The sequence below is a fragment of the Capricornis sumatraensis genome, chromosome 10, assembly GCF_032405125.1.
Source record: "Capricornis sumatraensis isolate serow.1 chromosome 10, serow.2, whole genome shotgun sequence".
NCBI classification, from domain to species: domain Eukaryota; kingdom Metazoa; phylum Chordata; class Mammalia; order Artiodactyla; family Bovidae; genus Capricornis; species Capricornis sumatraensis.
In genome coordinates, this window is record NC_091078.1 from 100,915,354 (window position 1) to 100,936,858 (window position 21,505).

At 43.5% G+C, this 21,505-nt stretch overlaps 1 protein-coding gene across 2 annotated transcripts in view; it reads left to right on the plus strand.

The window, feature by feature from the left end:
* ATG7 (autophagy related 7) overlaps positions 1-21,505 on the plus strand; it is a 241,062-nt gene that overhangs the window by 111,814 nt on the left and 107,743 nt on the right. Inside the window, exons 17-18 of one of the 2 annotated variants that reach the window (XM_068982054.1) lie at positions 9,899-10,021; positions 20,291-20,454. In XM_068982054.1, the coding sequence (XP_068838155.1) occupies positions 9,899-10,021; positions 20,291-20,311 (144 nt within the window). In that variant the 3' untranslated portion in view covers positions 20,312-20,454. Of the gene's footprint in view, positions 1-9,898; positions 10,022-20,290; positions 20,455-21,505 lie in introns of those variants that run through there. The other variant, XM_068982053.1, reaches the window with a different exon arrangement.

Below are 21,505 nucleotides of genomic sequence, written 5' to 3' on the forward strand. Positions count from 1 at the left end.
CCACATTTTCCTTTTAAGCTTTTTGGTCAGCTTACCGTTGCTTTAACTGTCGCTTACCACCTCAGCAGATCAGTGTTAAACAGTTGCTCCTGATACTTTTCAACAACTGGTACCTGGAAAAAGGCTTTCACATACAGTGATTTCTGAGTCAAGCCAAATAAAGACAGCAAGTGAGTGGGGTCTTCCTTACAAACAGGTGGCAATTTTCTGAACATGGGGTCACAGCTCCTTCAGAGCACCGATGTGCCTCCTCTGCTGGCTACCAGCCTAGTTTTCACTGTGATGGTGTTGGTTTTCAAGGCTATAGTCAAGCTAGAAGGGGAAAAGGGGTGGGAATTGGTCAAGTTAAAATGCCACAAACCTTATTTTTACAGCTGCTTTTCTTAAATAAATACGCCTCGTTTATGGAAGAGAGTATTTTCAGAGATCCTTACTCGGATATTTTCTCAATGTCACTGTGTGTCATTTGGTCATGTATTTGCTGTGTGTATCACACCCTGTTAGGTGATAATAATTATATCATGAGAATAAGTGCAGAAAAGGTAATAAAGGAATAGCGTTTTTATTGTCCTTCGTAAACCATTCTTAGTCAGTGATTGGAGTCATAAAATCTTTTTTTTTTTTTTTGATCTAAGTGGACAGATAGGCTTGGAGTTTTATCCCCACTGTAGGTTTTCCCCAGTGGTTCAGTGGTAAGAACCCTCCTGCCAGTGTAGGAGACGCAGGTTCAGTCGCTGAGTCAGGAAGATCCCCTGGAGGAGGAAATGGCAACCCACGCCGGTATTCTTCCCATGGACAGAGGAGCCTGGTGGACCACAGTCCATGGGATTGCAAAGAGTCGGACACGACTTCGCAACTAAGCAACAGACAAACCCGTGGTAGCAATGAGCAGACAGACTCAGAAAGACGAAGTTTTGCCCACGGTTGGCAAATCACTGCCCATTGCATGTTGTCTCCCAATTTTCAGTCTCTTTCCTTCTGCTCAATTAACCTCAGTAGATTTCTGAGTTTGGTATGTGACAACACCAAGATACAATATTATGTGGCTTTTTTTTTTTAGTATAGTTGTGTGTTGCACTGTAAGAAATTCAGTTAAAATCCCCAAAGTTTCCGGAACTCTTATTCCATTCTTGAAACTTGAAAGCTATTCAACATTTTGATTTAAAATCTCCCATATCCTCTAAATTACCATTGTACCCGTTTTAGATTTGGATACCTAAGAAAAATGGACACTATACAATGACATTAGGGAAAGAACAAGAGAGTTATCTGTACTGTGTTTTTGACATGCCAGGTATTATCCTGATTAATGCTATAGTTTTTGACATACTGGTATGTTTTCTAAACTTTGTTTATATTTTTATTTACATTATGAAATTAGATCAGTTTACGGGAAAGAACTAGTTAACTTTACAATCTCATTTATATCTTTTCAGACTCACTTTAAAAAACATTTTATATATTTTTGAAAGGTTATACTCTATTTGCAATTATTGCAAAATATTGGCTATCTCCCACGTTGCACTATATGTCCTTGTAACCTGTCTTGTACTGAGTCGTTTGTGCCTCCCACTCTTCCACCCATGAATCAGCCCCTGCTGTTATGTATCTTGAACTCAGGACTGTCCTCCTTTTTAAAATTTTGACGTTGTAAAGCCTGTGTCTAAACAGAGGAAGTTAACAGCAACTGATTTAGTTAAGATGATAGCTGCATTTCCATAGGAAGCTGTTTTCTTATCCATTATCTGGTTTATGTCACGGACATATACAGAAATAGAAACAAAGTTACCGAGCATCTCGTTGATATTTAAAAGTGATCAGCGCCAGATTACCGAGACAGTAAAGCAGAGCGTTTCCTTCAATGCCCATGGCAAGTCAGCGTGCCATGGAGAGTGGCATAGCCTTACTGTTGTTCATTTGTGGCTGACTCTTGGTGACCCCACTGATTGTAGCGCATCAGGCTCCTCTGTCCATGAGAGTTCCCAGCAAGAATACGGGGGTGGGTTGCCATAGTTAAGTAAGGAAAATTGTGTCCATCAGGAAAGGATCCATATCTTTAAAGGAGTTATTATTTCTCTACTTAGCAAACTGTCCTAGTATCTTTAGAATACTTATAACCTTCCAAAATGTAATGTGTATAAGACCACATATTATATAATTTACTTAAGAGGTATTATATGTTTTATGTTTTATGACAGGTTGTTGCAGTGCTCAAATTCATTGTGATAGTTTTTTCTTTTCTTTTTTTTTTTGATAATTTAAAACACATTTTTTTCTCCTTTAAGGTTGAGCTGTTTGTGGAGGAGGAAAAAAATCCTCCTACATTTTATAAGCTGCTTATACTCGTAACACAGATTAACTTCCCAGCACATAAAGGGAATACTGGAAAACTCTTGCATGATTAAATATGCCCCTGGAGGGTTAAGTTTTTCCACATATTTTTCAAGCCAGAGCTATTAATAATGTTTCAGCATCAAACTTTCTGTACATCCTGATTATGGGGAAGGCCTTCACTCATTCTGCCCTGACCATTCGTTTTTTCCACTTCGTCCAGATTTGTAGCACTACAAAATTATCTGTGGAAACACAAGCTTGAAATCTCCAGGTTTAATTAAGGTCCAACAAAGAGTCATCTCTGGAGTTACTCCAATTTTTTTTTTTTTAATCAAAGCTTTTGTCCATTTTTCATTCCCGTGTCTTTTTTTTTTTTTTTGCCTTACTGGAAACCTGGCAGAAAGAAGCTATTTAATGCATTGAATAGTTCACTCAGAAATAAGTGATCACTGGATGGGCCTAGACATTATCATACTAAGTGAAGGGAGACAGAGGAAGACAAATATCATATGATATTGCGTATATGTGGAATCTAAAACAAAAAAGATACAAATGAACTTATTTGCAAAACAGACTTACACACACAGAGGAAACTTAAGATTAACAGAGAGAACTTATGATTATGGTAACGGGGCTGTAGATAAATTAGAAGCTTGAGATTAACTATACACAAGCCACTATATATAAAACAGATGACCAGCAAGGACCTGTTGTACATAGCACAGGGAATTCCACTCACTATTCTATAATAACCTATAAGCAAAAAGAATCTGAAGAAGAATTCATATATATGAACCACTCTCGCTGCGGTACATCTGAAACTAACAACATTATAAATGAACTAGATGTCAATTGAAAAATAGCAATATTACTGTCATCTCTCTTTAAAAGAAATGGGATGATCACTAAACACAGAGCTCTTGGCATTTTGAAAAGGGTCACCTAATTTCTATGCACATTTTTCCTGAGATAACATTCTGGTTTGTAAAGAATCTCGTAATTACTGAGGAATTCAGTTATTAAATGCTTTTTTATCCAGGCACTGGGTTGTCCAATTAATTTACTGTGGCTAATCGGCCAAAGACTGTACTTTGTTGATGCCTTGGCATATAAGAGTCCCCCCTGCTCCTCCAGCTCTCCAGGATTCCACTTCTCTGTACCTCCCACCTGCAGGTCTGTGCCTCCCGCCTGCAGGTCTGTGCTCAAAAACCTCAGGCCCCTTCATGACTACTCACTTCTGTTGTTCAGTCGTGTCCAACTCTTTGCGACCCCATGGACTGCAGCAAACCAGGCTTCCTTGTCCTTCACCATTTCCCAGAGTTGGCTCAAACTCATCTCCATTAAATCAGTGTTGCAATGACACCCCACTCCAGTATTCTTGCCTTGAAAATCCCATGGAGGAGTCTCGTAGGCTGCAGTCCATGGGGTCGCTAAGAGTCGGGCACGACTGAGCGACTTCACTTTCACTTTTCACTTTCATGCATTGGAGAAGGAAATGGCAACCCACTCCAGTGTTTTTGCCTGGAGAATCCCAGGGACGGGGGAGCCTGGTGGGCTGCCGTCTATGGGGTCGCACAGAGTCGGACACGACTGAAGCGACTTAGCAACAGCAGCAGCCATCCATCCATCTCAGCCTCTGTCACCCCCTTCTCCTCCTGCCCTCAATTTTTGCCAGTTTCAGGGAGTTTTTTAATAAGTCGGCTCTTCGCATCAGGTGGCCAAAGTATTGGAGCTTCAGCTTCAGCATCAGTCCTTCCAATGAATTTTCAGGGTTGATTTCCTGTAGGATTGACTGGTTTGATCTCCTTCTTGTCCAAGAGACTCTCAAGAGTCTTCTCAAGCACCACACTTCAAAAGTATCAATTCTTCAGTACTCAGCCTTCTTTAGGTTCAACTCTCACATCTGTACATGACTACTGGAAAAACTACAGCTTTGACTATACAAACTTTTGTCGGCAAAGTGATGTCTCTGCTTTTTAATATGCTATCTAGTTTTGTCATAGCTTTCCTTCCAAGAAGCAACTGTCTTTTAATTACTCACTAGCGCCTCAAATTATTTGACCCTTTCTGTCCAGTCCCCAAGCTTTGATGGTTTGTTAAATATCTTTCTCACCAAACTCATGATTTTTGTCTTGAATGGGGGTTTTAGGTTGTCAGCACTTTTGTGCACCACTAACCACCTGCCCCTCTCCCATTCTTCGCCCCGCTGTCCCAGACCATCACTACCCTCCTCCAGCTCCATGGCCCACCACGTCCCCTTCTCTGGCAGCAGATGACCTCACCGCCTGACCCCAGAGCTGACTGGCCCTCACTGGACTTTACTGTCCAGACCCTAGAGCTCCCCAGCACCCAGCTCCTTATTCTCCTTAACTTAGCACTGCAGCCACTTCCCTGGTCCCTACCTACACACTTCCTGTGCCCACGAGGAGCCACTGCTCCCCTCCAGCTCCAGCTTCCTCATTAGGACGTTAGAGTTCTTCATCCTTTTCTTTTAAGACCTTTCTCTGGCACCAAAGGAAAAAATAAATAAAAATAATTTGAGATTATGATACTATATGAATAGATAATATGTGCACATGGTCTAAAAACACTCAGGTAGTGTAAAAGAATATACAACAGCAACTGCTTGTTGTCAGGCATGTGTGTGTGTGTGTGTCTGTCCTTCCAGGGGTATATATGCGAAAACAAGCCCCTGCCTATGTGCATTTCCCTTGCTTCCTCTCCTCCCCCTTTATTTTAAAAGCATCAGTACTAGATTCACGGTCTGGATATTGCTTTTTAATATGTCTCTGTCTTGGAAGTCAGTTTATATCAGTACCGTAGAAATGCCTCATTCTTTTAATGCACCCTGATTATGTCTTTGACCGTAAATATACTGCAGTTTAATTAGTCAGCACCTTTAAAGGGGTGGTTATTTCGAATCTTTTGTTGTTGCAAATGGTGTTTTGTGAGTATCCTTGCGCATCAGTCTTTGTGCCCATGCAAGCAAAATATTAGAGAGGGAAATGGCAACCCACTCTAGTATTCTTGGTTGGGAAATCTCATGCACAGAGAAGGCTGGCAGGCTACAGTCCATGGGGCCGAAAAGAGTCGGACAAGACTGAGCGACTGACCAACAACAAGCAGGATTTAAGTGGGGATGGGGTGGGCATGCCACTGAAGAGTCAACATGCTCATCATCAGATTTTCTTTAAAATATTCACCTTATAAAAGAAAAAATAGCTGAATATTGAAAGGTTGTTGCTGAACCACGAAAAATGCCGGGATACTTGGGCTCCAGAGGAGAATTCAGTCCAGGGCCAGTGACGAGGCTTGACTGCTCAGAGCTTTTGTGTAATAACGTTTTAACTGAAAGTATGAAAGAGATAGAGAAAGCTTCTGACATAGACATCAGAAGGGGGCAGAAAGAGTGCCCCTCTGCTAGTCTTTAGCAGCATGTTATATAGCTACTACAGTCTGCTAATTAGAGAAAGGAAATGTCTCAAAACTCAGAGAATGGCACCAGGCCCCTCACCCACAACATGCATTTTGAGATAACATTGGCACAAGGTGAGTTGTCCCCAGCCATAAAATGATTGACAAGAATCTTGAAGAAAGGTAGGTTTCCAAGTAAATACATTCTCGTTAACATAGCTTAAGAGAACATTTACATGAATAAAACATACTGGTTTGTTTGCATGCTGGTTTGCAACCTACTTGAAGACAGAGTCTAGGGTAAATACATAGTTTGTTAACATAGCTTAAGACAAACATTTCCATAAGAAAAATATATCGATTAGCTCGAGGTTTGAGAAAAGTTAAGTTCAGGTGGAGCCAGGTGTCATCATGGCAACACAGAATTTTAAAAGAGACCTCGCTTTAAATTTGCATAGAGAAGGGGAAAAATATAACACTAGTAGTTTGTTTCCTCCTGCCGCTCAACAGAGAGAGAAAAAATGTCTGACACTTGCAGCCTGTTTCCTCCATTTGGAGACCCCTGGCCTTCCTGCCTGTTACCCTCTCAGTACTAAAGAATATTGGAAGCGGGGAGGGGATCACAAGCCTCAACAACAGCAAAAATTCTTTGAAAAGTCTTTGAAGTGGAATTGCTGGATTGAGGGACTTCTACATTTTCATTTCTGCATGGAGACATTAAAAAAAAAATTCTTCTTTATTTTGTGTCATTGCTTTTCCAACCTTTCCGTTTATGTGTTGATTTCTGGGATGTATCATCAGTGTCTGCTGTGTATTTGAAGCAGTTGTCTCTTTATTTACTCTGAGTTTTGAGAGAATTTCCAAGGCATTCTGGTTCACTATGTACCTTTGTTGTAGCCACATGTTCCGGGAAACACTCACTTAGAAGGACAGTGCAGACAGTGGAGTGCAGTTTATTACACCGGCGGGCCCAAGGCAGAGTCTCCTCTTAGCCAAGGACCCCAACCAGCATTTCTGAAAATCTTTGATACCCCATGTGTACGTGTCTGAACCCACCACTCCAAATTCCTTGAGACTTACATAAACCAAGGAAAATACACAATCCCAATAACCCCATCATTCACATGCTATGTGCTCATGTGCTCAGTCAAACAGTTAGCCAATAATCAATAAACCCAAGGTTACACTCCGACTGATACAGAAAAATTTATGGCCTGTCTGGAGGAAGGGGTGATGAGTGTATGTTTTCTCTTAGGCGATGAGTAACCTAGATACGATCTTCAAGGTTCCCCTGTCTGGAGGCGGTCTTATCCTTCTGTTGCTGTTTGTTTTCATAGGCACTAAACACAGAGTTCAGAGTCCATTGGAACGGTGGCCGAGCATGGTCAGCATGAACAGGCCTGAGATGGAGTCCAGGCCCTATGAATTCCTTCACCTTCTGTAATTCACAGTTTCTGTAATCGTTGAATTCCTCAGTGTGGTAATCACTTCTAAGCAGTCATGTTCTTATATTGTTCTCCTCAAAAGACAACCGGTCTCCTATCTTTTGATATTTTTTGCTTTTGGCTGCACTGGGTCTTTGTGGCTTTGTGTGAGCTTTCACTGGTTGCAGCGAACGGGGGTTCTCGCTGTGCTGGCTGCTCTTGTTGCAGAGGCTCTAGGGCGCAAGGGCTTGGCAGTCGGGGCGCGCAGGTTCACAGCTGTGGTCCACAGGCTGAGCTGCTCTGTGTCATGTGGAGCCTTCTTGGACCAGGGATCAAACCTTGTCCCCTGCACTGGCAGGCAGGTTTTTATCTACTATGTCACCAGGGAAGTCCCTCTTTTGATCTTTTGATCAAAGGACAATGTATATATGAAAGAGTGCTTGATAGTTTTTACCAGGTGTATCTTTGTAACCAGAACCCAGATAAAAGAGAAAAAGTTACCAGCACCTCAGACCCTCCCCTGTGCCCTATTCCAATTCCAGTCCCTGACTGCATCCCTACACTCCTGACTTCTAACAGCACAGGTTCATTTTTTTAAAGAAACTTTATGTCGTTATAATCCTGTAGTGTACACTGCTTCTCCCTTCTTTTGTTTCACGTTGTTTGTGAGAATCATCTGTATTGCTGCTTGCAGTTGTCGTACATTTGCATGTCTCTGTGTGAGTCCATTGCATGAATAAGCCACAGTTTGTTAATTGAGTCTACTGTTGATGGACACTGGAGTCTTTCCTTGCTGGGGCTGTCGTGAATGGCGCTGCTGTGGGCACTTTGGTTCAGGTCGTCTGATGCACTTCTGTGCACATTTTTTTGTTGGTTGGTGTTGTTCAGTTGCTCAGTCATGTCCAAGTCTTTGCAACCCCATGGACACACCAGGCTTCCCTGTCCTTCACCATCTCCCAGAGCTTGCTCAAACTCATGTCCATTAAATCAGTGTTGCCATCCAACCATCTCATCCTCTGCCTTCAATCTTTCCCAGCATCGGGGTCTTTTCAAATGAGTCAGCTCTTCGCATCAGGTGGCCAGAGTATTGGAGCTTCAGCTTCAGCATCAGTCCTACCAATGAATATTCAGGACTGATTTCCTTTAGGATGGGCTGGTTTGATCTTGCCGGCCAAGAGACTCTCAAGAGTCTTCTCCAACACTGCAGTTCAAAAGCACTGATTCTCGGCACTCAGCCTTCTTTAAGAATCTCTTGATCACAGGGCATATAAATATTAAACGCCTAAGGCGGTCATCTTATTTTGTCTTCCCGTGAGAATAGTGGTTGTTCCGCATCCTTGTGAGCGCTTGCTGTTTTCTGTCTTGCTCATCTGAGCCCCTCTGGTGGGCACAAAGCAGTCGTTCATTGGTTCATTGCAGTTTTTAGTTGTCACTTGTAATGTTGAGCAACTTTTCATAAGTTTATTGGCTGTTTGGGCAGCTTTTTTGTGATATGCCTGGTGAAATTCATTTTTACATAAAAAAAATCATTTTTAATGGATTTGACTAACTGGTGGGTCTCATTTCCCACCTTTTGTCCCTTCGTTTCCCTTTATCCTTAAAATACTTTTTTCTTGGCTCTTCTCTTGCCTATAATTTTGCTTGTTTGTTCTTTTATTAATTTATTTTAATTGGAGGATAATTGCTTTACAGTGTTGTGTTTCTGCCATGCAGCAGCGTGAATCAGCTATGAATATACACGTGCCGCCCGTCTCTTGAGCCTCCATCTCAACAGCAGCCTCATCCCACCCCTCTGGGCCATCACAGAGCGTGGCTAACCTTTCTGTGTCGCGCAGCAGCTTCCCACTGGCCATCTCTGTTACACGTGATAGTGGATATAATTCAGTGCTACACTCTCAATTTGTCTCACTGTCCCCTTCCCCTGCTGTGTCCATGAGTCCATCCTTCCTGCCCTGCAAATAGAGTCATCAGTACCATTTTCCTAGATTTCATGGATATGTGTTAATATACAGTATTTGTTTCTCTCTTTGTCACTTACTTCACTCTGTATAACAACCTCTAGGTTCATCCACCCAGTTTCAACTGACTCAAATTCATACCTTTTTATGGCTAGTATTCCATGGTATATACGTACCACGATTTCTTTATCCATTCATCTGTCAATACACAAGGAAATAATTGCCTATTACTTTTCTCCTAAAAAGTGAACTTTAGAATCAGCAACCTCTACTCTTCTAGAATTTTTAGTGAATTTACATGTAACTTATTTTGTCTGATAAATACTGTCATCTAAATTGGAAGATGGTATTGTCATTCTTTCTAAGAAAGGGAAAATGATAAATATTAAACCCTCACAGGTTTTTGCCTGACAGATTGATTTTTCCCATATTTAATTTTTAATTCTTGTTTTAGTTCCATTTTTGGACAGGTGATCATTAGAAGTAAAAATCTTTTCATATGCATTTAAATCCTACCTCCTCCTTAATATATATCTAATATACTTCCATGGTGGCTCAGACAGTAAAGAATCCACATGCAAGGTAGGAGACCCCGGTTCAGTCCCTGGGTCAGGAAGATCTCCTGGAGAAGGGAATGGCTACTCACTCCAGTATTCTTGCTTGGAGGATTCCATGGACAGAGGAGCCTGGAGGGCTGTAGTCCATGGGGTAAAAAGAGTCGGACATGACTGAGTGACTTAACACTTTCACTCATAAATGTCTTTACAGGTTCTCGATCAGTATGAACGAGAAGGATTTAACTTCCTGGCGAAGGTGTTCAATTCTTCACATTCCTTCTTAGAGGACTTGACCGGTCTTACGTTGCTGCATCAAGAGACCCAGGCTGCTGAGGTAAGACTTAAGACAAGCATCTTGTTCAGAAGACAGACGTGTCTAAAGCCTGTTTGGTATTCAGATTTACAGAAAAGGAAGGAAGTGGTTAATTATGAATGTTCTCCTTAGAACCAAATTGCTCAGTCGGTCTGCTAGTCATGAGTCAGTGAGCCTCTTGCAGTGGCTGGATGCTGCTGTGTACAGGTTGCTGTGTGGTGAGTGCCAAATGCACAAAACTGCTGATGAGAGACTGCGGGTTATCGATTCTCAAGCATCCCGGCTCCTTCTATCGAGCAGCATGCCTGTGGCCGATGCAGAGTTGGCTGTGATGTCCGTACATCAAAATGCAAGTCAGGGGAGACACTGGACTCCAGCCATGTTCATCGAGAACACGCCTGGTTTTTATTTCACAAGCGAATCCGTCCTCTTGGGCCCCTGAAGCCCACCATGAGGTTGCTTCCTCAGTTACAACCTAAGAGAGTTTTGTTTTGCTTGCCATTTAGAATATTTTGCAAATCTTAATTTCCTGGGTTGCTATAATCGTGGTTTGTTTGTTTGTTAAAGACTGGGATTACAGGGTAGATGATCATTTTGCTTTTCCAAATGCTTGCTGTTCTCAGAAAATAGTACGCTCTGTATGTGTGGCACTTGGCAAAACAGTTCCTCAAGGTGGATGCTTAGTCGCTCAGTTGTGTCTGACTCTGCGAGCCCATAGACTGTAGCCTGCCAGGCTCCTCTGTCCATGGGATTCTCCAGGCAGGAATACTGGAGTGGGTTGCCATTCCCTTCTCCAGGGGATCTTCCTGACGCAGAGATTGAACCCAGGTCTCCTGCATTGCAGGGGACTTCTTTACCGTTTGAGCTACCAGGGAATCCCTCAAGACGGATGAATGAGATTAAATCAACACATCCTCCTGACTCAGCCCTCTCCCACAGTAACCTGGGTAAAGAAGCTCTTAGGAAAACATGGTCTGTCGTAGCATTTCCTCAAGTAACATAAGAAAAGCTTGGGTGCCTTTGTCCTTTGGGAGCAGGACATTTGTAGAATTACCATCACCCCCTAGTCCTGTTCATTGATTACCATCTGGGGTTGTGTATCCTTACTACTGGGGGAGGCCCCAGGGGTCAGTGAATGGTGGGCCAGCCCACCACCAGACTCGCTAGTGGTGAAAAGACTGCTGTTTATAAGAGTGGACCTATCACCGAGATTAGGAAAACCACACAGAAATGCCGAAATGAAATCTCCCGAAGCTCTCAGCAGATAAAAGTAAGAGTTTTCACCTCACCATAGAGGCGTGATGGCACTTCTCTAGTGCTTGTTGTAGAACCGAAAGCGATTCTTCTTTGTCTTGCCCCGGTGTCCTCTGGGCATCCAGCAGAGGCAGTCTTCCACTTGTGACCTGTGATCAGGCTCACACAGTCTCTTAGCCTCACTCTCAGCGGATGACTAGCGTCTCTGCAGGCCTTTAAGAGACGGTGAGATTTTCCCCAGCGCTGGGATTGGCTTCCCAGAGAAGGTTCAGAATGTTAGGTTGATCAAGGCTGCACTTGTCTCCTGAGCAGGGCTGATGGTGAGGGACTAGTGGCGTTTGACTAGTTGGCGGGGGGAATTTTTCCACCCACGTAGAAATAATTCACATACTTCTCTTTGGTTGCCTAGAAGAATTGCAACTTGATATCAACCCCATCGCCGCCGCCTACCATGTTTCACTCATTAAAAACAGACCGGATGCTAGGATAAAGGGTATATTCATTGATCAAACGTGGCTTGTTTTGCGTTTTGGTTGGTCAAACATTAGTTGCCTTTTCGAAGACCCAGAAGGCAAAGGGGCAGTTTAAGAAAGCAACAGCAGTGAGATGGTAGGGCAGGAAGGGGGAGTGACCTCATCCACAGTCTGAGTTTTCATTCTGAAGTTTTCCTCCATTAAAGTACATTTATAGTTTTGCAGTCATAAGCCACACATAGGTTTTAGATTAGAGATGGTAAACTGGTTGGCCTGTGACCAGATACGGCTCACACATGTTTTGTTTGGCCTCCCATGTGTTAAATTCTGAACGAAGCCAACATTTTAAAAATTATGAGTTTTACATAAAAATGTGAGTTTTCCCATTTCCAGCTTCTTTGAAAGATCCGATCTGGTAACCCCAGGCCTGCATTCCTTAATAGTGATAGTTGGCTGGAGCCAAAAAGCCAATTTTATAGATTAAATAATGTGCTTGATTCAAGATTTTAAAGGCATAAAAACACTGTGTGGAAAGGAAACCTTCCTTCTACACCTGCCCTCACCACCCAGTTCCCTTCGTGGAGACAAACACTGCTGTTGCTTTCTTGCCCGAAAGATATTCTTAAGTGACGGTGCTGTTTTGAAGATGCTTTTCAGTTGATGACTCTTATTGATAATGGAGTTTGCAACCCCTATCTTAGAAAAGGATTATTCTTTTTCTTCAAAAATTTGAAATAGGACTATCTTTTTAAAAAAGAATGCTTACCAGCAGACCTCCTAGCAACAAAAATCATTGTCTTGCCTATGGTATTCTACTTTACTGTGAAAAATGTGTGTGAATAAATATGAATACCAAAAGGTATCCACGTACCTGCGTGAAGGTCTTGTGCTGATTTGCATAGTTGACTCTCAGTACATTTACAGATGTTCAGTAATAAAGATACAAACTTCTGCATCCCATATGGAAAAGTCCCAACTTGTTTTGGCAATGCAGTGAAAGAAAGAAAGAAAGTGAAGTTGCTCAGTCGTGTCTGACTCTTTGTGACCCCATGGACTGTAGCCTACCAGGCTCCTCTGTCCATGGGGTTTTCCAGGCAAGAATACTGCAGTGGATTGCCATTTCCGTCTCCAGGGGATCTTCCCGACCCAGGTATTGAACGCAGGGTCTCCCGCATTGCAGGCAGACGCTTTACCCTCTGAGCCACCAGGGAAGCAATGCAATGAGGAATGCCCAGTGAATTCTCTTCTTGGACTCACTGATTTCATTCATCAACATGACACTTGCAAAAGATTCAACCAGATAATTATATGTGACAGTATCATTTTATACATTGTTTATAAAATGTTTGTACAGTGCTAGTTTTGCAAAAGAGAAAGCCTTTACTGAACATCTTTTGAAAACTCTAGCAGTCCACTGTGCTCGTAACTGAATATAAAACTTAGCGAGACAAGCTCACAGTGTGTGCATCAGAGACGCAACTACTGAACTCTAGTGTCAGCAAAAAACGCTTTAGACATTTGCATATTAGGTGCTGAGAGAACAGTTACTCCTGCCTGGAGGAGTAACTATGTCAACAAAAAGCTTTCCTTGGAAGGGACCAGATTTTCCAGTTAGTTGGGATAGGATAAGTAGGCTGTCTCTGAAAAGAAGATTTGGGCAGGGAAAGCATGGGGAAGGAGTGGAACAGGAGAGGGAGGCCAGGGTGTCCTTGGAATAAAGGTCTCAGAGGCCAGGAGTTATGTTACTCAGATCTTGAGCGTTTAGTTGGAGTCATCCGATATCAGAGACTGTTTGTTTGTTTGCCTATGTTTGGCCACAGGGGGTCTGATACTTAGTACAGGCTTCCTCTGGTTGTGATGAGGGGGGCTGTTCACTGCGGCGCGCAGGCTTCTCACTGTGGCAGCCTCTCTTGTTGCCTAGCACAGACTCCGGGGCATGCGGGCTTCCGTAGCTGCGGCTCCCAGGCTCTAGAGCGCCGACTTAGCAGCTGTGGCACACGGGCTTAGCTCCCCCGCGGCCGCTGGGGTCTTCCTGACTCAGGGATTGAACCCGTGTCTCCTGCTTTGGCAGACGGATTCTTAACCACTGAGCCACCAGGGAAACCCTGAATGCACTTTTCAATAACAGCTTTATTGACTTACAAGTCACGTACCGTGAAGTCCGCCCTCTCAGCATGTCCAGTTCAGTGGCTCTTAGTACATTCACAGTCCTGCTACTGTCACTGTCGAGCTTAGTACTTTTCATCCCCACAAAAAGGGGCTTTGTGCCCACTGAGCTGTCACTCCTCCCTCCCGCCACCTCCTTCCTTCCAGTCCTGGAGACCACTAACCTCCCTTCTGTCTCTGTGGATTTTCCTATCCTGGATATGTCACATGTTGTTGCTGTCCAGTCACTCAGTCGTGTCTGACTCTGCAACCCCATGGACTGCAGCACGTCAGGCTTCTCTGTCCATCACCATCTCCCGGAGCTTGCTCAAACTCATGTCCATTGACTCGGTGATACTATGCAACCATCTCATCCTCTGCTGCCCCCTTCTCCATTTGCTTTCAATTTCTTCTATCATCAAGGTCTTTTCCAATGAGCTGGATCTTCATGTCCTGTGACCAAAGTATTGTAGCTTCAGCTTCAGCATCAATCCTTTCAATGAATATTCAGGATCAGTTTCCTTTAGGATGGACTGGTTTGATATCCTTGCAGTCCAAGGGACTCTAAAGAGTCTTCTCCAACACCACAGTTCAAAAGCAGATGAGGCGTGATCGCTCAGAGCTTTTGTGTAATAAAGTTTTATTAAAGTATAAAAGAGATAGAGAACGCTTCTGACATAGACATCAGAAGCGGGCAGAAAGAGTGCCCCCCTGCTAGCCTTTAGCAGGAAGTTACATACCTACTAGCAGGCTGCTAATTAGAGAAAGGAAGTGTCTCAAAACTCAGACAGTGGCTCCAGGCCCCTCACCCACAGCATGCATTTTGAGATAACATGGGCAGAAGGTGAGTCATCCTGGACCATAAAACGATTGACATATATCTTGTATATCTTGGAGAAAGGTGGATTTCCAAGGAATAACATAGTCTCATTAACATAGCTTAAGAGAACATTTGCATGAGTAAAACATACTAGTTTGTTGAATAAAACAGACTGGTTTGTCAAGTCGGTTCTGAGTCTTAGGCAAACTGACTTGAAGAAAGACAGAATCTAAGGTAAATACATGGACAGGGAGGCCTGGCTGCAGTCCATGGGGTGCCAAAGAGTCAGATATGACTGAGCGACTGAACTGACTGACTGAAGGTAAATACATAGTTCATTAACATAGCTTAAGAAAAACATTTCCATAAGAAAAATGCATTGGTTAGCTCAAGGTTTGAGAAAAGTTAAGTTCAGGTAGAACCAGGTGTCATTATGGCAACACAGAATTTTAAAAGGAACCTCCTTTAATTTTGTATAGAGAAGGGAAAAAAATCTTGATATTTGTAGTTTGTTTCCTCCTGCCACTCAAGAGAGAGATTTTTTTTTTTTTAATGTCTGATATTTGCAGCCTGTATCCTCCATTTGGGGGCCCATAGCCTTCCTGCCTGTTACCCTCTCATTACATGACAACTGGAAAAACCAGCTTTGACTATACAGACCTTTGTCAACAAAGTGATGTCTCTGCTTTTTAACACACTGCCTAGGTTGGTCATAGATTTTCTTCCAAGGAGCAAGTGTCTTAATTTCATGGCTACAGTCAAACCATCCACAGCGATTTTGTAGACCAAGAAAATAAAGTCTGTCACTGCTCCCACTTTTCCCCTCTCCTATTTACTGCAAAGTGATGGGACTGGATGCCATGATCTTAGCTTTTTTAGTTTTGAATTTTAAGCCAGCTTTTTCACTCTGCTCTTTGACCTTCATCAAGAGGCTGAATGAGCTTCCATTGTGGCTCAGACAGTAAAGAGTCTGCCTGCAATGCGGGAGACCCAGGTTCGATCCCCGGTTCGGGAAGATCCCCTGGAGAAGGAAATAGCAACCCCCTCCAGTACTCCTGCTTGGAAAATCCCATGGATGGAGGAGCCTGGCAGGGTACAGTCCATGGCGTCTCAAAGAGTCGGACACGACTGAGCGACTTCACTTTCAAGAGCCTGAAACCAAACCAAGTTAAGGCCTTTGTGTCTGATGTCTGTTACTTAGCGTGATGTTTTCTAGGTTCATCCATTTTGTAGCAGGGTAATTCCTTTCACTTTAAAGAAAGAACGTGTTTCATTGTTGTTAAACTTTTTCATCTCCCTTAACATCTGTGGTCTCTCTCCCAGATATGGCCCCTTCATGAAGGAGGAATGAAAAACTGACCCCACTAGAGACTACAGATCCTTTAGAAAGGGGCACAGAGAGAATGGGCTGAGAGAGAGATTCAAGACGGAATCCACCACGTTTAGTGAGATTGACCCTCCCATCATCGAATATCCAAAAATGATTGCCTTTGTGCTAGTTTAACGATAGTGCTGTTGAGAGGAACAGACAGATCGCCAGGTTGGGTCTGCTGGAAGAGGGGTGAGGAGCAGGGTGCAAAAAGGGGGCTGGTAGTTGGGGGAGGGCGTGCCAGATTCACAGAGGTCGGTTTCTCTTGGGCTGTCTTGGGCTGTGATGATTTTGAGGTGGCGGGATAAATGAGTGAAAATGACTAGATGGTATTAGAGACAGGGTGGAGATACAGCTTGGAGAAAAAGAACAAAACTGGTAGCTTGGCTTGGCAGATAAAGTCCTCCTGTCTCACTTAGTACTGTGAAGAGAAGCTGTCGACCCCGGATGCAGTGAAAATACTTACTTGAAAAGCATGTGGTGATGAATTAATTTTATCTCAAGTCATAGACTGAAAATTTTTAAAACACCCACCTCATAAATTTTTCATAAGGAAAGGGTCTTAGGCGGAGATTGCTAGATTCTTTGTAGCTAGTTTAGCTCTTGGTAAGTACACTCTGCCCATGAGGTATTAGGAGGCCTCACTCAGCTTTTTACCCTCTTAAAATGTTGCTCTCTGAACAGGGAATTTTGCACAGAGTTCTGACCTTTACTTTCAAGACCCTGTTGAGAATGGTCTCGCATATTTGAAGATGGACCCCAGTCCCCCATGGCTCCTAGCTGACCGTTTATCCCAGTTGGAACCAGAGGAAATGACCCTCAAGTTGATGAAACACAAGACATCCAAGTCACGGAGCCATTGACATGCTCACCACATACTGTTTAAACTGCTGAGCTTGTTGTATAAAGGCCGAGTCTAATCAAACTTGTGAATGACTTAGCCATCTTTTCATAAAATTTGCTGTGACTTTCCTTCTTAGGGTTGTTTTTCATCAAGTAGCAGCTCACATGTACTGCTTTAGTTCCAGCTGTGAGTTCAGCATTGTGCTGTGGGAAATGCCAAATAAGCTTCAAACTCTGTCTAACCAGAGAGAGAAAACACTGATTTATAGGAGTGAATAAAACAAGCTATATTGGTATATCCTTGAGATGTTCAAATTCCAAGATTCCATAACGCAACTTGCCTGAAATCGTTCATTCTCAGTTTTGAAAGTTGGCAGGTTTCATGATCCCAGCATTCATTTCAGGCTGTGTTTTACTTGGCTTCCCTGGTGACTCAGATGGTAAAGAATCTGCCCGCAACACGAGAGATCTGGGTTTGATCCCTGGGCTGGGAAGATCCCCAGGAGGGGAAAATGGCAACCCGCTCCAGTATTCTTGCCTGGAGAATCCCATGGACAGAGGAGCCTGGCAGGCTACGGTCCATGGGGTCGCACAGAGTCAGACACGCCTCAGCGACTCACACACACACACACACACGTTCTACTTGGTACTGTGTCATTCAGTTATTTTTTAGGATTGCAATTATGGCACTCCTTTAAAAGAGCTGTGTTTTTGCTAAGCACCACTTTCTTTCTGCAGAATTAGGGATTCATGAATGATCATTTAAAAAGTAAGTGTAACACACCAGCTATATACCATAGGATGTAAAAATCATAATTTTTTTTTTTTTTTTTTACGAGTGGCAATGAACAGGCCCCGGGCTGACGGGTCGATTCTGAATTAAAACTCAGATTCTGACTCATCTACTACAGAAACCAGAATTCTAGAAAATAAAATGCCCATTTCTCCCATAGCTGGAGAGTCATATGAAAGACATTGTAGTCATGTGATATGACTTCATTGGCATGACAGTTTACTATTCAGCAAAGTAAATAGCGCAATTAACAAGTGTTTCTGCTGGGCCTTTTGCACTGACACTGAGTTTTTGGCCTCTCCTCCTCACAGCTGGTTTTGATTTGGTTCCCGTGGAATATTTTTGTTTTGTTTTGTATTTAACAACAGTCAGATATTTATGTACAGCTTCATCAAGAGCCTCCGATGACAAATATGCCTTTGGAGGCTAGTAGAAGCTGTGGGAAACCCCCGTGTCAGCACTTAAACCTGTTTCCAGTGGAGGGAAATGGCCCCGGGGACTGACCTAACCCGCTCGCAAAGCAGCGTCTCTTCTCCCAAGCCTTCTGCTAGCCCACTTCCAACCTGCACTGGCCCATCCTGACACTGTACCCTGCGTCGATTTTTCCTTATGAAGCAGTCCCTCGAGGCTCAGCTTTGGCCTTCTTTCCTAAGTGAGAGGGGAAAGGCAGAGACAGCAGGCAGAAAGCCATCTAATTCTTAGACTGGAAACTGGAGCCTGGCTTTTGAAATAAGGCTTGGCAGTATCCCTTCAGAACTCACTTCATAAAATGAGCCCCTTTTATTTGCTGTGAGACCTATCTCCATGGACTTGAGATGTTTAAATAAGTTGGTATTAGGGACGATCCGTTTGGAGGATGGACAGTGAACCTCGGGCACACTTCCACACCTTTAGAAGAGGCGTCTTGGATGGCACAACCCGCTTGGAGGTCTGTGGGGGAGAGAGGGGAAGAGCCATCGATGCTAAAAGCAGAGTCCCACGGCTGATAATAAGAACTAGAGCACGGAAACTGCATCCCCTTACATTTTAGCCCTGTTCTGCTAGTGTTCTCGTGAGGACTCGAGTCATCGGTTACATCACTTACATTAAGGGGATTGGACGAAATGTGAAATCCTTTTTAGCTCTAGTAATTCGGGAGTTTTTGATTCAGTGTACTGGTGTGGCTGAGAAGTACAAAGATGGCCAGTTTTTATGTCAAAATGTCTTTGAATGTGTCAGTGTGATTCCTTTTCATACGGTGTATCAGTGTCCTCTGGTATCTCTCATATCTGGCTGCCATTGCTAGAAACAGTTCTGAGACCTAGATCTACCTTTAATCTTAAATGACTTCTCATACTTTGTATTGGTTGGTGTGTGTGTCACCATGTATATAAACCCTAAAAGGCGCAATCCAACTGAATAACTTACCTCCTTTTCCAGACTTGGTATCCAGGACTTTCAGCTTCATCATAAACTCAAACCTAAAACACGCCCAACTCACTACCTGTTCATATAACTTCCAAAGACAGATTCCCCAGATCCCCTTGTTTTAGGTAGTGGCAGCATCCTCAGAATGTTAATGTGTAATATCTGAGGAGTCTGTTTAAAGCTTGGCCATATTGCACAGTAACACTCCCAGAGTATATGAAGGCCTGAGCCTCGCCTGCTCAGGAGGCCTGAATTCATGGCCCAGCTCCGAGCAGTGGCCACAGCTGCTCTGTTCACTCGTGTGGCAGGGCCGGGCCATGTGCCGTGGTCCCCTGTGAGACCTTGGGTCGTTTGCTTCTCTGAGCTTCCTTTTCCTTATTTGTTGAATGGGATCAGTAAACGCTACTCTGCACAATTACTGTGAGCATTGAATAAGAAAGCACCTAACAAAGGGAAATACAGATTAATTGGGAATTGGGCTCCATGAAAATGTGCAACTTTGTACTTCAAAGGACACTATCAAGAAAGGAAAAGAATTAGAGAATAAAGGTTTTTTTTTTTTTGCAATTCATTTTTCTGATTAGGAACCAATATCCAGAATATTTATATAAGGAATTCTTATAACTCAATAATAAAAAATCACTAATTCAATTTAAAAATGGCCAATGGATTTAAGGCAGGCTGCCCTGGTAGCTCAGGTGGTAAAGTGTTTGCCTACAATGCAGGTGACCTGGGTTCGATCCTTGGGTTGGGAAGATCCCCTGGAGAAGGAAATGGCAACCCACTCCAATATTCATGCCTGGAAAAATCCCATGGACTGAGGAGCCCGGTGGGCTACAGTCCATGGGGTTGCAAAGAGTCGGACATGACTGAGTGACTTCAATGGATTTAAGTTGACGTTTTTTCGAAGATATAAAGATGTCCAATAAGTCCATTAAAAAAAAAAAAGAGGCTTGGCATCATTAACCGTCAGAGAAATGCAGATCAAAACCACCGTGAGATCAACTGCAGGCCCACTAAGATGGCTGTGAGAGATGAGAGGGAGAAGTGCTGGCGAGGTACGGAGAAATTGGAAGCCTCGCACACTGTTGCTCAGAGAAATGGTGCAGTCACTCTGGAAAGCAGTCTGGCAGTTCCTCAAAAAGTTAAATAGAGTTACCATATGGCTCTGTTCTTCCCCTTTTAGGTGTATAAACAAGAGAAATGAAAACTACTGTTCACACAGAAACTCGTACACACATGTTTATAACAGCATTCTTTATCATAATCGCCAGAAGGCAGGAACAACCCGCAGGCCCAGCACCTGGAGAGCGGACCAGTCAAATGTGGATGTGATGCTTGGAATCATAATGAAGTATTACTTGGTGATAAAAAAGAAAGGCACATGTTACGCCGTGGATGAAGGATGAACTTGCAGTCCTTACGCTGAGTGAAGGAGGCCAGTCACAAAAGGCCACCTGTTACAGTATTTCACTTGTACGAAATGTCCAGGATTGAACAGTCCATAGCGTCAGAGCAGATTAGGCTCTGCTGGGAAGTGGGTGTGTATGGAGACCTGAGGGGAAATGAAGAGTGACTGCTTCTGGGTAAGGGTTTCTTTCTGATTAGTGATTGCACCTTGCGAATGTGCTACAACCTTTGAATAATTCACATTAACAGGTGAATTGTGTGGCATATAAATTTTTTCTCCGTAAAATATTTTTGAAGAGAAAGCAAGTACATGGCCCCAAGGCACATGCTTGGGAGTCCCCGGCTTCTGTCTCCTCCTTTCTCTGTCTGGGTCCTGGGGGTTGTGGGGATTTTCTGTTTGTGAAAACGAGCTCATTGTAAGAGCGAACTTGGTGTAGATGTGACCACGATTTCTTCCAGTTTTACTGTGCCTTCGTTTTCAAAGCCATGGTCTCTGCACACCTCATTTAACCCTTTCTCCTGCCACTGGGAGCCAGTAAATACTTTGCTGAGTTGTTGTTGTTCACTTGCTGAGTTGTGTCTGACTCTTTGCAAACCCATGAACTGCAGCACGCCAGGCTTCCCTGTCCTTCACTATCTCCCCAGGTTTGCTTTAACTGCCATTCAGCCATCTCATCCTCTGTCGCCTCCTCCTCCTCCTGCCCTCAGTCTTTCCCAGCATCAGGGTCTTTGCCAGTGAGTCGGCTCTTCACATCAGGTGGCCAAAGTATTGGAGCTTCAGCTTCAGCGTCAGTCCTTCAATGAATATTCAGAGTTGATTTCCTTTAGGATGGACTGGTTGGATCTCCTTGCAGTCCAAGGGACTCTCAAGAGTCTTCTCCAACACCACAGAGCCCACTGGTCAACTGCCTCCCTTGTGGGCTCCTTAGCAGGAAAAAGTCAGGGTCAGCCCCTGATGGAGGGGTAAAGGGAAGACAAGGGTGCCCTGTGG